Raw genomic sequence first — 17694 nt, 5'->3', positions numbered from 1 at the left:
TTCCAGTTCATCCCAAAAGTGTTCAGGGGGGTTGAGTCATAGATCTCAGCAGGACACTCAAGATCTTCCACTCCAAACTTAATACACCTTAATTAATTAATGCTGAGCTTTATGGTTTGCTAATAGATAATAATGTTAGTTAGGAAACTTAACATTAACCTTTTGGATCTGTCTCAGGTTCTTTGCCAAACATCTGGCTTTTTGACTCCATTCTGTCAACATTAAGTCTGTGTATCACGAGAAGTCCTGCTCCTGAGATCGAAACAGTTTCATCACAGCTTCCACAGCAGGGCCTTCCACAGGAAGTTGGAGATAAATGGTGATCTCATGATAAAATTAATAAATTGTATATATAAATATGGAATATTTATCCTGATAGAAGGAGAATATTTAACCTGGTGATTGACAATTACTGTGTTTCAGTAAAGGACTAATATGACCTGGTATTTGTCTGAAATGTTGATGCTCACAGTGTGGAATATCATTTAAATGTGAGATAATGAAACAGTGTGAAACATTAAGAAGGAAAATCAGCAGTGAAAGTCAATCAGAATTTATACTGTGCGAATATTTACATTACATTTATGGCAGATGCCTTTATCCAGAGTGACTTATTCATGCATCTGAGCAATTTAGGGTTAAGGGTCTTGCTCAAGGGCCCAGCAGTGGCAGCCTGGTGGTCCAGAGATTCAAACTCACAAAATTCTAGCATTTCTCTGGAAAAGATAGATGTTTTCTTCAAAGAATTACGAATAAGAAAAGAAAATGTGGAAATAAATGGGGCATCATTTTGAAACTGTATAAAAAGCCGGTTCACAACTTTACTGATTCAGATCACCTGCATACATCTGAGGCGAAACCCCTCGTCTTCAGAAGAATGGAGTTTTATTTAGAATGATGTTCCACAACATAAACAACTCCATCATGGAACAGTCCACATCTGACCCAAATCAGACCAGGGGCATCACAGTCCACATCTGACCCAAACCAGCGGCATCACAGTCCACATCAGACCCAAACCAGCGGCATCACAGTCCACATCAGACCCGAATCAGAGGCATCACAGTCCACATCAGACCCAAACCAGACCAGGGGCATCACAGTCCACATCAGACCCAAACAAGAGGCATCACAGTCCACATCAGACCCGAATCAGAGGCATCACAGTCCACATCAGACCCAAACCAGACCAGGGGCACCACAGTCCACATCAGACCCAAACCAGGGGCATCACAGTCCATATCAGACCCAACCCAGAGGCATCACAGACCACATCAGACCCGAATCAGAGACATCACAAACCACATCAGACCTGAACCAGGGGCATAACAGTCAACATCAGACTCAAACCAGGTGCAGACAGTCCACATCAGACCCAAACCAGGGGCATCACAGTCCACATCAGACCTGAACCAGGGCATCATAGGGGCATCTCAGTCCACATCAGACCCGAAACAGAGGCATCGCAGTCCACATCAAACACGAATAAGAGGCATCACAGTCCACATCAGACTTAAACCATGGGTATCACAGTCCACATCACACCCGAATCAGAGGCATCACAGTCCACAGCCCTTACTGTCAGGTGAGAACTGAGCCTACATCTGAGGCTACAGTGGGCACAGACTCACCAAAGCCAGCCAGAAGAACACAAAAGCACCAGGCGATGTTTTCCAATCTTGGCTGAACCTGTGCCTGCTGTAGCCTTATTTTAGAATTTTAAATAGTATTAGTCAGACCTGACAGGAATATCACTCTGACTGTCTGTCGCTCTGACTGCATTCTTGTTCCAGCCACAAATTCACCACTCAGCTGTAGAGGCTGCCGGGAAACGCAGGCGACGGCACAGAATTCTCATAGACGTTTTATGGAAAACAACGTAACAATTAAACACGGCCGCTAACACTCACTGGGTACGCTAAAAACAGAGAACAGTTACGCTTCACTTCCGAATGCCAAGTCTACACTTTCTGTCTAACAATGCAGAGCAGGAAACAAATGGTACGGTTAACACACACACACTTTCACACACTTACACACTCACTTCTTCAATCACTCAATACGATAACCTGTTTTTAAAATATTTTTACCAACCAAAAATGGCCATCAACCACTGCATGCTGTCTTGACACCGTGACGCAGTTCCACAGCTCGAGCACAAATAACCAACACTGTCAATGGAAAAAAACCTACTCACCTACACACTGTGAACTAACAACGTGGGAGTGTGTTATGAAGTGTGTAAATGTACACAGTGTTTAAAATCCCTGACCCTCACAGTGACGTTATACTAATGCTTCAGTGTGACCACTGTGTTGAAAATGATCCTTCAACCAAATAATATCCAGTCAGAATCTTATGGTCTAGAGAGCTAATAAATGCCCATGCTGTTAGGTTTACATTACATTTACATTTCTGGCATTTGGCAGACACCCTTATCCAGAGCGACTTACATTTTTATCTCATTTTATACAACCATGGGTTAAGGGCCATGCTCAGGGGCCCAGAAGTGGCAGTTTGCTAAACCTAAGATTCAAACTCACAACCATCTGATAAGTAGTCCAACACCTTAGACACGAAGTTACCGCATCCTCTCACCCCTCTTGTAAGGTGTACCTAATACTTTGGCAACTTGCTGTGTGAGGTACTCGTCCCTGCTCGGACACACGTGACAGCATTTAGAGACTGAAGGGACTCTATTATTTCTGTTTAACCTCAATTTCTGACCTAAATGCTAACAGGAAGATGGGCAAGGAGGAGACATCTCTTCTGTCTATCTATGAAAACGGTGTATGTGTGGAGCTAGGTAGAGATAGATAGATAGATAGATAGATAGATAGATAGATAGATAGATAGATAGATAGATAGATAGATGGATGGATGGATGGATGGATGGATGGATGGATGGATGGATGGGTGGGCAGGCAGGCAGGCAGATAGATAGATAGATATTTTTAATATTCTTAATATTTTAGGGAAAACAAATTCCACAATAACACAAAAAAAATGTGGCACAAAAATTGCCTTTCTGCTTACTGAAGATTAGTGAATGAATATGATGAGTGTCTATCTATCTATCTATCTATCTATCTATGTATCTATGTATCTATCTATCTATCTATCTATCTATCTATCTATCTATCTATCTATCTCATCAGTCGTTTTCTGGTATTCTGCTGTTTTTATTCTTTACTGTCCCACTGTGGTGGATTTCTAATAACAGTTCTACAATTTTATACAGACTTTTCTGTAAACTAGATTACTGTAGATTATATTATATATATATATAAACCCTTGCTTTAATGACCTGGACAGTTTGCTCTTAGCTGTATGAACGCAAACCATGTCAATGCTGCCACCTATCGCCACTGAAACTATTATTAATGGGGGGAAAAACAAACAAAAAACAGACCGCATATTAAATTAAAGAAGACTCCCATATTAAACAAAGGGCATCTCAGTGGTGGTAAAGTTTCGTGAATTGTTGTAAAGTCAAATAAAGTGTGAAACACGGATTAGCCAGAGAAGCGGCGGGGAAAAAAACAAGTAAGCGCCAGTTTTTGGGATGACGCGCAGTGATCACGTCATCTAAAAGCGCCAAAATACTTCCAATGCAACCTTTGCATAACGGAGCTTAGATTTTGTTTTTAGTTTTTTTTTTGCTTGCTAGTATTGATTGTCATTATCTAGTAGTTATGCAGAGAGCTACAAACTGCGTTTTGGGTCGTGTTTTTTATCCGTTAAACGCAGGGAACGTTGCTGTCATTAACCGAGGTAACTGTCAGTAACTGTGAATACTCTCACTTACTACAGTGATTAATACAGTCAGGGTAATGGTCTTAAAGAGCTATAAAAAATAATAATAATAATAATAATTATATCATCATCAGCCCAGGTTCTGAATCTGTTTAACATCATACCAATATTCAGTCTAGTTCCTGTCCTTTATATGTTTGTCATATGATGCACTTGACCTCTGCAGGAACATGGCACCAGTCTCCAGAGTTCTGTGTCTACTGCATGCTATGACTGCGGTATCTGATATTATAGTGTGAATGTGTTCGTGTTCATTCCAGTAAACAGCTCCCTGTTATGCCGAAAGTACAGTACTCTTCCTCCTCCGCGGGACAAGGAGGAGAAAGCCCTGCTGGACAGCATGCTACGTGTGGACCATGCCGGAGAATACGGGGCCAATCGCATCTATGCCGGACAGATGGCTGTTTTGGGGAGAACTCAGACCGGTCCGCTGATCCAGGTTCTGAACAATTACATGTACAGCAGAATGTGAAATACTTTTTCCCTTAAAGCTTCCTGAGACCGTTTCATGGATACGTTTTCATGGAGACTGTTTCAGGATAGGTTGAGCAATGAAATGACCCTTTCTAGAACGCATGAGGACCGACACGACACGTAATCAGGGCACTGAGTAATTCATAGTGCGTTCGTTATTCTGCCCTTTCATTAAATAATGCTGTAATTGCCAGTCAGTGATGATTAATGGATAAGGAACGTTCCACTGAACAGCGAAGGCAGGAGACTCTAAAGCAGCATTCAGAAAGTTTTTAATGTTCACTCACACCAAACTCTGTCTTTCCCAGCACATGTGGGACCAGGAAAAGATGCATTTGCAGAAGTTTAATGAGATCTTGGGGGAGAACCGGGTGCGACCGACCCTCATGCTGCCTCTGTGGAACGTTGCGGGATTTTTACTTGGTAAATTTGATTCTGACTCGATGATTCTTTGACTCTTTAATGACTCTTGACTCTTTAATGATTCTCTGACTCTTTAATGAGTCCCTGACTCTTTAATGATACTCTGACTCTTTAATAATTCCCTGACTCTTTAATGATTCTCTGACTCTTTAATGATTCCCTGGCTCTTTAATGACTCTCTGTTAATGATTCTCTGACTCTTTAATGATTCTCTGACGCTAATGATTCTCTGACTCTTTAATGATCCTCTGACTCTTTGATGATCCTCTGACTCTTTGATGATTCTCTGACTCTTTAATGACTCTCTGACTCTTTAATGATTCTCTGAGTCTTTGATGATTCTCTGATTCTTTGATGATTCTCTGACTCTTTAATGACTCTCTGAGTCTTTAATGATTCTCTGAATCTTTAATGATTATCTGACTCTTTAATGATTCCCTGACTATTTAATGATTCTCTGACTCTTTAATAATTCCCTGACTCTTTAATGATTCCCTGACTCTTTAATGATTCCCTGACTCTTTAATGATTCTCTGACTCTTCAATGATTCCCTGGCTCTCTAATGACTCTCTGACTCTTTAACGACTCTCTGACCCTAAAGATTCTCTCACTTTATCTGACTCTTTAATGATTCCCTGACGCTTTAATGATTCTCTGACTCTTTAATGATTCCCTGACTATTTAATGATTCTCTGACTCTTTAATAATTCCCTGACTCTTTAATGATTCTCTGACTCTTTAATGATTCCCTGACTCTTTAATGATTCTCTGACTCTTCAATGATTCCCTGGCTCTTTAATGACTCTCTGGCTCTTTAATGACTCTCTGACTCTTTAATGACTCTCTGACTCTAAAGATTCTCTCACTTTATCTGACTCTTTAATGATTCCCTGACGCTTTAATGATTCCCCGACTCTTTAATGATTCCCTGACTCTTTAATGATTCTCTGACTCTTCAATGATTCCCTGGCTCTTTAATGACTCTCTGACTCTTTAATGACTCTCTGACTCTTTAATGACTCTCTGACTCTTTACTGATTCTCTAACTCTTTAATGACTACAGTTCAATGTAGTGACAATGCGGTTGGAACGGTGTGTGTGTGTTTGTGTGTGTGTGTGTGTGTGTGTGTGTGTGTTTGTAAAGGAGCCTCCACAGCACTTCTGGGGAAAGAGGGAGCCATGGCCTGCACTGTGGCGGTGGAGGAGAGTATCTCTGAACACTACAACAACCAAATCCGCACACTGATGGAGACGGATCCCGAGAGATACGAGGAGTTATTACAGGTGTGACACAAATCTCTAAAGACTAACCTACGATTGTGACGTCGCTGTCTCGGAGACGAATGTGAAATGTGATGGATTTTGGATTAAACACCAATCAGAGGAAACATGATAACAAACTGAAAAATATCATTAAGAATGTTCGTCTTTATGCGAGACTGTTTTCAGGGAGTGTTATCAGGTGTCACCCAGATGATTAAGGTTTCCTCCATACGGCGTCTCAGGGAGTTATTTCCTCACCTCCGGCTTGAAATAAAAATTTGAAATGGAAATTTATTTCCTGTGTGTGTGTTTCTGTGAAGCTATTTTGCAACAGTGTCTGTTGTTAAACGTTCATGTGTGTGTGTGTGTGTGTGTGTGTGTGACTCCATCAGCTCATTAAAGAGTTTCGTGACGACGAACTGGAGCATCACGACACCGGGCTGGAACACGACGCCGAGTCGGTGAGTCCCGCTGCATCACACGTCTTCACTTCCTCTTCTCAATCCATGTTTCTATTTATTTAATGATTTATTTCCTTTGTCAGAGTTTTCTCTTACATTAATGATTACAAATGATTTAGTTTGTTTGCTTTCTGAGGCTATTTATTAATAAGGAAATGTTCATTCAACGTTTATTCATATTAAACATACGACTGCAGCGAATTAACACCGGATGGTTTTTTGTTTTTTTTGTTTTTTTTTTTTGTTTAGTTGGTTTCTTGTTTTTTTATTTTCTTTCTTTCATTTTTTTTAGTTTGTTTTCTTATTTTTTTAGACTTTTTTCTTTTTTTCTTTTTGGTTAGTGTTTTTTTTAGTAAAGTTGGGGTTTTTTTTTTAGTTTAGTTTTTTTTCTTTCATTTTGTTTCCAGTTTAGTTGATTTCTTGTTCTTTTTAGATTTTTATTTTGTTTTTTTTAGTTTAGTTTGTTTCTTATGGTTTTTTTTCCTTTCAGTTTGTTTTTTTTTTTTTTTTAGTTTTTTTTCTTCTTTTTTTTAGTTTACTTAGTTTCTTGGGTTTTTTTTAGCTTAGTTGTTTTGTTTTCATTTTTTAATATATTTTTTATTAAATTTTTTTATTTAGTTTGTTTCTTGTTTTTTTATTTTATTTTTTAGTCGTTTAGTTGATTTCTTGTTTTTTGTTTTAGTTTTTTATTTAGTTTTTTTAGTTTCTTGTGTTTTTTTTCCATTTCAGTTTCTGTTTTTTTTTTTTAGTTTTTTTTTCTTTTTTTTAGTTTAGTTAGTTTCTTTGTTTTTTTTTAGTTTAGTTGTTTTGTTGTCATTTTTAATTCATTTTTGTATTTATTTATTTTTTGTTTAGTTGGTTTCTTTTTTTCCTTTTATTTTTTCTTTTAGTTTAATTAGTGTTTTTCTTTTTAGTTTTTTTCTTTCAGGTATGTTTTTAGTTTAGTTGATTTCTTGGGGTTTTTTTAGTTTTTTTTTTTTCTTTTTTTAGTTTAGTTTGTTTTTTGTGTTTTTTTGTTGTTTGTTTTTTTCTTTCAGTTTTTTTTTAGTTTTTTTCTTTTTTGTTTAGTTGGTTTCCTGTTTTTTTTTTTTTTCCTTTCAGTTATTTTTTTAATTAGGTCCGTCCGTCCGTCCGTCCATCCGTCTATCTATCTATCTATCTATCTATCTATCTATCTATCTATCTATCTATCTATCTATCTATCTAGCTATCTAGCTATCTATCATCTCCGATATCACAGTGTAATCAGTCTTCTTCTGTTTCTTGTGTTCTTCCTCCAGGTTCCTGGATATCTGGTTCTGAAGACTCTGATACAAGCCGGCTGTAAAGTTGCGATTTATATCTCACAGCGGATTTAAAAACCAGCGTCTTCGTTGTCCTTTGTCGTCCCTTTGGGGTTTTTTTTTAGTGCATTGTTGAGTATGACCGCGAGTGTGATGTTGAGTGACAGGAACGTGAGACACGCCTCGTCTGATGTTTACTTCCATCTCGAGCTTTGAGGACTGGTGCATCAGTGCGTTCATTGAATTATTTTATTTCATCGACTGAAAATAAAACGTGTGTTTCTTTGCCTGATTTTTAGGCCACACTAAAATGATCAAGTGAAAAGAAAATAGATTTATTTTTATTTTTTTCCCCACAAAGATTTTTCATTTCCCTTCTAATAAACATACGATTGAATATGCTGCTGTTTTTTTTTAAAAATTTTTTTAGACTTTTATGTGATGGTGTTTCTGAAATACATAGATTTATAAAATTAGTGTATTATCCAGCGATAATTACCAGGATCTACACTATACAGCAAAAAGTATGTGCACCCCACCCCCGAAAATTACACTCATATGAGGTTCTTCAACAAACAAATTTAGAAGCACAGAGTTGTCTAGAATATTTTCATCTTCAGTAGAACTAATAGACAACAATCTAGCCATGGGGGTCACAGTCCAGTGACTTCTGTGCTGGTCCCAAGCCCGGATAAATAGAGAGGGTTGCGTCAGGAAGGGCATCTGCTGAAAAACATTGCCAAATTTAATCATGTGAATCGTCAGTACTTGAGACCAGCCATGCTGTATGGTTTAGAGGCAGTGTCACTGAGGAAGAGACAGGAGTCAGAGCTGAAGATGGGAGTCTTTGGGAGGGACACGGTTGGACAGGATTAGGAACGAGTACATCAGAGGGACGGCTCATGTTGGACATTTGGGGGACAAAGTTAGGAAGGCCAGATTAAGATGGTTTGGACATGTCCAGAGGAGGGACAGTGAGTATATTAGTAGGAGAATGTTGGACATGGAGCTGCCAGGCAGGAGGCAAAGAGGAGGTATATGGATGGAATAAATGAGGAGATGAAGCTAGTGGGTGTAAGTGTTGAGGATGCAGAAGATAGGGATAGGTGGAGAGAGATGATTCGCTGTGGCCACCCCTGAAGGAAAAAGCCGGAAGAAGAACTAAGAGACACCAAACACTGGTCCTGCGTCACAATGCCGCTGTGCACAGAGCTCCATGAAGACAATGTTGTGGAGGTGAAGGTTGGAGAAAGTGAGAGATCTGGAGTGTCCTGCACAGACTCTGACTGAACACCTTTGGGATGAACTGGACCTGGAGTCTCCTCACCATCCCAACATCAGAGTCTGATCTCACTGAATATCTAAATGAACACAAATCCAACACATCTAGCAGAAAGCCTTCAGAGAAGAGTGGAGCTGATTAGAACAGCGGGAATAAATATTAAACTGGATGTTCAGAAAGTGCATATGGATGTGATTCGTCAGGTGTCCAAAAACTTTTGGTCATATACATGAACTACTTCTGAAGAACTATTTTCTGAAGAAATTGTTTTTAAACAAAATAATATCATGTGTAAATCCTTCATCTCCAGAATTCTCCTTCACAGCTCCGGGGTGTGTCTGGTGTTATTAAATATCCCTAATGAATTAAATAAAATTTAAAATAAAAAAATGACCTTTGGTAGATATTGTATGCTCTGTGTAATGTGCCATCTGGTGGCAGGCAGATGTTGTGTTCCTGATGTTCTCTGAGTGTGCAACCTTCCCAGAAGAAGATATTTTTTTCTTTCTTTTTTTTCCGTTTCCGTCTGTTATGAGGTGGAAAGACTACAAAACTACTGCAAGAGAAGAAAAAGAATTGGAATGAAAATGGTTTAAAATTCATTTTTTGAAAAAAGCCGTGCTGAAATGAAACTCCATGTTATCAGCGGTGTATACAGACGACTAGCTGCTTAACCGAGTACTGCTGCTGTTGTTTCAGTGACTCGCAACATTCATTGGAAAGCTCGCTAGTCAGCTTAAGTTTCATTCTTACACCTTTAGCATACACTATCTAGCAACGATGCTTCATCCTTGAACGTTAGCTACGGCATCCTGGCTCTTAGTTGCAACAGGAAATCACCCTGACTGTCAAAAAGTTTAATAAAAAACTTGCATTCTGTAAAACATTCTAAAGATGCAGCTAGCTAGCTCTCTCACACACAGCTAGCTGTAAATGTTTCCGCAGATAGCTTCAGCGATTAGGGCTCGTATTTTGTCGCCTTCTTTCTTTTTAAGCATTTAAAACGGAAGAAAGATGATCAATCGTACCAGCGACGCTTAGCTGCCTTCACTGTCTCAGACATTGCTGCTAACGGCTAATTGAAGACTGGAGACTTTCAGCAAGATTTGTTTTGATTGAATCTCGGATTCAAATGATTTTAAATTTTGCACATATTATCTTTTCACTGGCTTACAGATGTTTACAGACAGATCAATGTGTTATTCATATTTTTTGTACTGCTCTGTACAGCCAAAAGTATGTGCACCCCTGAAAATTACATTCATATGAGGTTTTTCAACTTTGCACTGTTCTTCAACTGTTCTTCAGCTGTGCACCTTTGCTCCGTTCTTCAACTGCTCTTCAACTGCTCTTCAACTTTGCACAGTTCTTTAACTGTTCAACTGTTCTTCAACTTTGCACTACTCTTCAACTGTTCTTCAACTTTGCACTGTTATTGAACTGTTCTTCAACTTTGCAATGTTCTTCAACTGTTCTCCAACTGTTCAACTTTGCACTGTTCTTCAACTGTTCTTCAACTTTGCACTGTTCTCAACTGTTCTTCAACTGTTCGTCAATACAGCTTGCTTGCTATGTGTCTGATACATAGATGTTTGAGATTTTCGTATCTCAGAGTTCGAGCATGTTAGCTTTCACTCTCCATGATACGATAAGGGAAGACTTGTTTAGGGAGAAAATAAACGTCGGATTTTTAAAAAATTGCTGCATCTCTAGCAGTAAATTCGTCTGATTCCTTTCTACCAGCTGTGAAGATGGTCTACCAGTTTGAGCAGCTCATCCAGGCTGGATTATGTTTAGCCCTGTGTTGGGGATCAGTTCATTTTTGTTTTAATTTTGTGTTTTTCTTCTATAAATGGTGTTTGTTTTTAAACCATTTCTCTTCATTTGTTCTCAGTTTTTCTCATATAGAACAGAGGCTGAGGTTTCATGTGTGCAAGAAAAGCGTTAAGGTTAAACCTCTTCCTGTAAAAATACCCAGGCCTCAACTAGAAAACATGGGAAATCCCGAAAACGACACTCTGAAACTCGGTACCAGTTTACAGAACCAGCTGAGGACATAAAAAGAAGTCGATAACTCTGATTTGTCACATGAAGTTACTCTTCGGCGTTCCAGCAGGATTCGGCGTTTGGGTGACATCATCGTCCGGCTCACCGTGCTGAGCTGAAATACACACACGAGCGGCTCAGCATGTATAAATAAACGTCACGCATACCTTCATAAATCACGACACCCTGCTTGAGCTCCGAATGAAAAACAACAGACGAGCCGGACAGCAGCAATTAAGGCGGCCTTGTCGCTGGTAATGCTGCAGAATGCGTATCAGCTCACTGACGGCGTTCCAGCTCTTCTGAGGTGCTACATTCCTTCTCTACGTCTGTGTCTTATTTTATTTTTTTTCAGATCTTAAACACGAACAGCTGGAAGTTCATCTCTTGCTTCGGGCTGCTAGATGCGGTGCTGTTGAATTCTCGACTCTGATTGGTTGTTGATAATAATATTAATATTCCATAACAGCGGTTCTGGGAGGAGCGCCGATTCATTATAGTTGCTATAGTAACAACTCATCCACAGGGACCTTTATGGTCGAACGAATAAATGATCACCAGATACGTGTAAATGTTTAGGGAAGGAGTCTCCAGTCTCAGGACTTAAAATGTGACTAAATCCGTTCTTTCTTTAGGATTTGTAATTGTAAAGCTGTGTCAAATTTGTGAGATTTTAAGAATGTACCTAACTCCAGGGTGATAACAGCAGCATGTTTGTGTTTAGGTCAGTTTTATTTTTCCATATGATCCATATTTCCATGAGCGAGTTTAGCTACACACGAGAAAGGAGGTTTTTTTTCTGTGACAGAAAGCTCAGGATCGATTATCATGTTCAAAACTCGGTAGCTCTAAAATACAGCCATTGCTTGTCTAGTTACTCGAGCCCAAGTGTTCATTAAACCAAATTTCAACTAACTTTGACTTTGCTGTTTATTTCCTTTGTTTGTTATTTGGAAGTTAAACCACTCGGTAAACAGCATAATAGTAAATCTTTTAGGGAATTCCGTCACTTTCTGTTTTTCTCTGGGTTTCTTTCAGGTTGTCTGGTTTTCTCCCTCCTCCCACTTCTCGAAAACATTTCCCGGTAACACTGAAATACAGATTTGAGTCCCGCCAGTCCTGAAACGTCACCCATACTAAATTTGTAAAATTGCTGAGAGGAGACAGAGCGTTTCCTTCCTCCTTCCAGAAATACATTTTATTATGTTATGTGGAATAGCTACTCGAAAATACCACTAGGTGTCAATGAGCGTGTGAAGGATAGTGTCATGTGTTGGACTGGGGTCCCATCTCTTCCTCATGACACAAAGTGATCTTAGGATCAGCTCCAGATCCACTTTCGACCAGAATAAATTAGTTCCTGAAGAAAGGAATGACTGAATAATCCCTGAACCGATCTTTTTAGACGTGAATCATTCTAGTGTTCTTACAGCACGCACCCACAGCAGAGAGCTAAAGTTAAGCCAAGGCAGGGAATTATTTTTGTTTCAGATAAATAGTGTTGACATCTTCATGATGCAAGGCTAGCATGACGTAAGTAAAAAAAAAAAAAAAAAGCCACCAGCTTTGTACAGAGACATATCTGGCACCTGTGAAGGGTGACAAAATTATCGTTAAATAAAACCATGAGTGATGACTCCAGGCGTTAATATGAGCAAACCATAAAAATGAACATCTGTATCAACCTGTTTTTGGCACCTGGCTTCTTGTAGTTTCAATAGGAATAACCTGATGGTTAAAACTGTCTACGCTTTACATATGCGTGACTATTTTTCACGGTCTGTTGCACGACCGCTTAGCCTAAGTTCACCTCTGCGAGGAATCTGCACTGACACACCGAGCAGGAAATCAGGCTGTGAGGAGTCAGACTGGCTTGGTCCTCAGACTGTGCAAAATCGCTGCTGTAAATTTTGTGAGCAGTGTTAATATAAATCCACAGCGCTCATAAAAACTTTCGGATGCAGATCATTGTGTTATTTGGCTTCCAAGGCAGCCATCGATCATCCAGGTTGTGCAGCTCGTACTGCATCGCAGCATTCAGTCCTTGCGCACCTTTATGTCCTATTTCCAATTATAGAAGGTATTTTATACATCACGTTAAATCATTTCTTATTGGCTTTGTGCTAGCGTCTTTTTTTTCTACCAGACATATCTTTAAGGATGAGGCAATTCGTCATAAATCATTATCCAGTTTAAAAGGCATTGATTGATGATTCCGTGTCATTTCCATGTGCCATTTTCACCCGCTACCTTTACCTAAAAACATCTTCCATATAGACGCAGTCCAAAGGGCAGAGGATTCATTTATAAGTCGTGTGCCCTAACATAAACGCCGTCTGTCAGGTAGCGATAAATTTAAAATGAACTAATGGTGCACCCCACTTGAGGTGTGGGTGGTGCTCGGATGCCGCTTTCTCAGAAGCTCGGACCTTTCAGCAGAATCCGGTCAGTTATACACATCATAAAGGACCTGCACACTTTTTTTTTTCACATCAAGGCCGTCCCATGCAGGGACATGTGAGATGAACAGCAGGGCGTTGTCCTTAAATAGAATAGAGATTTGTCCTCCACCAGGCAATCTCACTTTCAGCACAAATTCAGGTGTCCACACGGTTACCATAAGGAAAAGTGTCGTGGTTGAAGCACAATTAAGGTGCAGATAATAATCCCTCAGCCTCACGCTGTTCCTCTCAGTGATCCTCACATTTTGTACATATTAAGGAGAGCTAGAATAGTTGACAATCATTTCTTTCTCATTTACTATACAGAGGATCTCATCGATTTAATTACCACCTAGCCTTTCACGTCCACTGATCCATTTTTTCACATCTATTGATTAATCTTCACCGCCTACTCGAATCTAGATCTAATCGTCTTTGACATTCGCTCTGACTGCAGTTAGCATGCGAGCGCTTGGCTGTTGCGAAGCTGGAGCTCCATCACTCATGGGAACATGACAGTACAATGCACATTAGTGTCATTCGGAACAGGCGAGCACATGAGTGGATGTATGGATGTTTGCCTTTGTAAGTCATCTCACAGCTCAGGGGCCAGCAGTTGTGTTGGCACATTTTGGATCAGCTGGGACGGCGTTTCAGAGCGGCGTGACCCTTGCGGCAATCAATCAGAGGCCGTGACAGTGCGGGTGGTCGCTGACTCCAAGGCCACGTAGTTACTTGCCTCTGTCATGAGCCTCTATCGGCTGCCTCTGCTGATGTATCCTCCTGTGGCCTGAAACAGCAAAACTGAAACTTATGCAACTTGCATGAACTTGCATGCATTGATCTTACTACTCCTACTATCAAAGAAAGACCTTCAATAACGACCACAAACGTCCTCCATTATGTACAGACGAGGTCCTGTCCTGTTCCCAGCAGCGTGGCATGCTTTGATGCGTGTCAGCTGAGAAATGGAGCTTGCTTGTACAGCCGCGATGACACAAAACCTCGTCCTAGACAGCGTGTGTGAGCCCATGACCTTCCGAAGAGGCATTCCAGCTCCATCTCTTATAGAGATCCATTCATGTAAACTTAGCGACTAATGAAAATAAATAAATTCATGCTCCAATGCATCCTGCCTCCATTTCTCCATCTTAAAATTTAATGCTTTAATGTACTTGTTAGAAATCAAAAAATTGTCTTCTTTTCTCCTCCAATCATATCACCAAACGACGCCCGACAGTATAAAAAGCTAGCAAGAATTATGTCAACTACTTAGCGCTCTAGCTATCCACGTACGTTTGGACATAAACAACCCATGAGACCTTAGTGTGGATCTTAAGGACGTATAAAATCTTATTAAAAACAAAACTTTGCCTCATGATAAAAAGCATGCTGAGGAAAGTTCACTGATTCGTTAACATTAGTGCGTTTCCTTCGAAGGTTGCAGTAGCTAGCATAATCAGCTAGTCAGCTAGCTAACGTTACTTGATATTTCACTTCTAATTCATTTGATCGAGTTAGTTGTGCAGGTCAGCAGCAGGCGTATGATTGAGTGATGGGTGTTTGAAGGAAAAAGTGGAGCTGCTTTACACCGAAAAACATTTGTAGGTAAGTTAAAACTTTTCATCTCAGTTAAACTTTGACTTGTTTTCAATCTTGACCACATTTAAAAATAGCAACTTTCTTGACTTTGACATTTTTGGCCTGGATATTTTTTCCACTTCCACACTAACTATATAATTTCCCTGCTATTTTTTTCCAGCCCTGGCTGTGAGACACTGCTTGTGCTCTGTGTGTGTGTGTGTGTGTGTGTATGTGTAAAAGTCTTTGTCATTGTATTTCCCTTTGCCCCACTGAGGCATCTTGGGCATCTGGTCATTCTGGAGGTGAAAGCGTGAGGGTGTTTCAGCTCCAGCCACGATCCAGAGTCTTCACTATCGATCCCAAGAGCTGCTGCCAGCTTCTGCAAAAATCTGTTGAAGCAGATATCAAAGACATAAAAGACCGGCAATGCCATCTAAATGCTTTTTTTTCTAAACATTCTTGCTTGATTTACACCTTGATTTTTTCTTTCTTTCTTTCTCTCAGGTTTTTAAGTGTTTTGAGGTCTGCTTAACAGATTGTTGCAATGATTTCTGGGAAGACAGAATGAGGCTCGCACGCGCTTAAATAGCAAAAGAATGAAGGCTCGCTAGATCAAATCCAAAGCGCAATGTCATTGGATGACTTGTTTAGATATTTCGTTACTCGAATAGTTTCATGTATGTGAAATATTTTCTGGCGAGGCTTTAAAGCACCCAGATATCTCATCACGATAAAAGTAAAAAATATCCTAGCATCACGCAACACTGTAAAAACCTGTTTCGGGAAAAAAATGGATCTAAAATCGGTTGCTGCTTTGAATAATGGCACTGATACAAGATGCTCGGCTTTTTTTCTTTGTATAATTTTGTTACATGAACGAATGAATAAATAAATAAATAAATACATTTATTTATAAATAAATAAATACATTTCTTTATAAAAAAATAAATAAATAAATGTATTTATAAATTTAAAAAAATTATAAATAAATTAATTAATTAATCGAATCAATAAATAAGTCCATACAGTAGAAGCTGGTTCATCTACACTTGCAAATTAATTTTTTTTTTTTTTAAATGATCTGTCACAAATAATAAACTAATATCTACAGCGATAACAAACTCTCTGCCCTTCAAATACAACATTAATCAAAATATTTCAGTTGTGTGCCAATGACGCTTCGAGGAAACCCAAACTTCCGCCTCAGAGTTCTCACTTTTAAAGATAAAATCAAAGTTAAAATCTGTTTCTGGTCTGACTGGTATGACTGAACTGCTTTAGTGTCAAGATTCACTCAGTAATCAGTCAGTAATAAAACATAATCATTTGTTTTTATGCAACAAAACCTGCATATAATAAAGAAGTAATGCATGTGTTTGTTGATTCTGTGTTCGAAAGATTATGAGATTTATATGAAAATGTTTTTCAAACATTATTTCCTTTAAGTTACAAATGAATTTAAATGATAATATGGTCATTTTTAATATAGTTGCTTATAATAATTTTTTTTTTTTAAGTAAAAGAATGCCGTATTTTTGGTGTTATAAGAGATATAAATAAACTTATTTTATTTTATTTTTAATTTTACCAGAAGCTGGTTTATATTTTAAAATGTTCAAAATGTTAAAATATAAATGATGGACAGATAGATAGATAGATAGATAGATAGATAGATAGATAGATAGATAGATAGATAGATAGATAGATAGATAGATAGATAGATAGATAGATAGATAGATAGATAGATAGATAGACAGACAGACAGACAGATAGATAGATAAACTTTATTAATCCCCAATAGGAAATTTGGTATACTTTGTAATGCTTTAAAAATGCATAAAAATGTATGTCTTAGCAAGTGAAAATATCTTTCATATTTATATTTATATATATAATAATCGATTATTAAGCAAACAGAAGATTATTAAGCCTATTTCTACATCAAACTTGTTCATGTTCATCTTGAAATTGTCATAAGACTGTCCAAAAAGAAGCAAAATTATTCAATTTTAACAAAAAATGAATACAATTTTTGAACCTGAAATGTCTAGAAATGGGATACATACAGATATTCATCATATATAATGATCTCTTAATGAGAAATATTTGCTAAATTTGGTTGTGTTTATGTTTATTATCTGAGTGAAGTATTCATTAGACCTCATGTAAATTCGCTCCTTGTTGATGCCTGGCATATAAACACCATTTAACTCCGGACCTGCTGTTTCTCTCTGGAGCGTGTAGTCGACGTTCACTCCACTGACCTGTTGCATGCCATGTATCTGAAATGCCGTGCAGGTATTCCAGCCATGTAGGTGTTTAAATCAAAGCCGGCCCGAGCCGTCAGCGAGGAGGAGGAGGAGTTGTTGTGGGACGCCGCTGGAGGGAGGGGTAGGGCCTGGCTTTGAAATATGGTTGGTAGAGTGCCTGTTATCTTTTCTTCTTGGCATCGGACGTCCAGCGCCGGTGTGTCATCAGTTACAGCCCGGAGCTGGCACCGGCTCAAAGTGTGTGGGGAGGGGGGAGATCAACGCTAGGAAATGCAATCCATATGGTGGCACTATAAAACCTAGCACATCCATATCCATAGTCCAAGATCTCGCTTCACTCGCTTCAATAA

The 17694-nt window shown here is 38.9% G+C and overlaps 1 protein-coding gene across 1 annotated transcript; it reads left to right on the top strand.

Annotated features, from left to right (window-relative positions):
- Positions 1 to 3571: 3571 nt before the first annotated feature.
- On the top strand, positions 3572 to 9359 carry coq7 (coenzyme Q7 homolog, ubiquinone (yeast)). The gene is made up of 6 exons (XM_058402087.1): positions 3572 to 3774; positions 4077 to 4255; positions 4599 to 4713; positions 5859 to 5998; positions 6370 to 6438; positions 7719 to 9359. The coding sequence occupies exons 1-6, from the start codon at positions 3696 to 3698 to the stop codon at positions 7794 to 7796; spliced, it is 660 nt and encodes a 219-aa protein (XP_058258070.1). The 5' UTR covers positions 3572 to 3695; the 3' UTR covers positions 7797 to 9359.
- Positions 9360 to 17694: the final 8335 nt, after the last annotated feature.

Source organism: Hemibagrus wyckioides, linkage group LG11, assembly GCF_019097595.1.
Source record: "Hemibagrus wyckioides isolate EC202008001 linkage group LG11, SWU_Hwy_1.0, whole genome shotgun sequence".
NCBI classification, from domain to species: Eukaryota; Metazoa; Chordata; class Actinopteri; order Siluriformes; family Bagridae; genus Hemibagrus; species Hemibagrus wyckioides.
The sequence above is the reverse complement of the archived record's forward strand: the minus strand, read 5'-3'. Positions and strand labels throughout refer to the sequence as shown.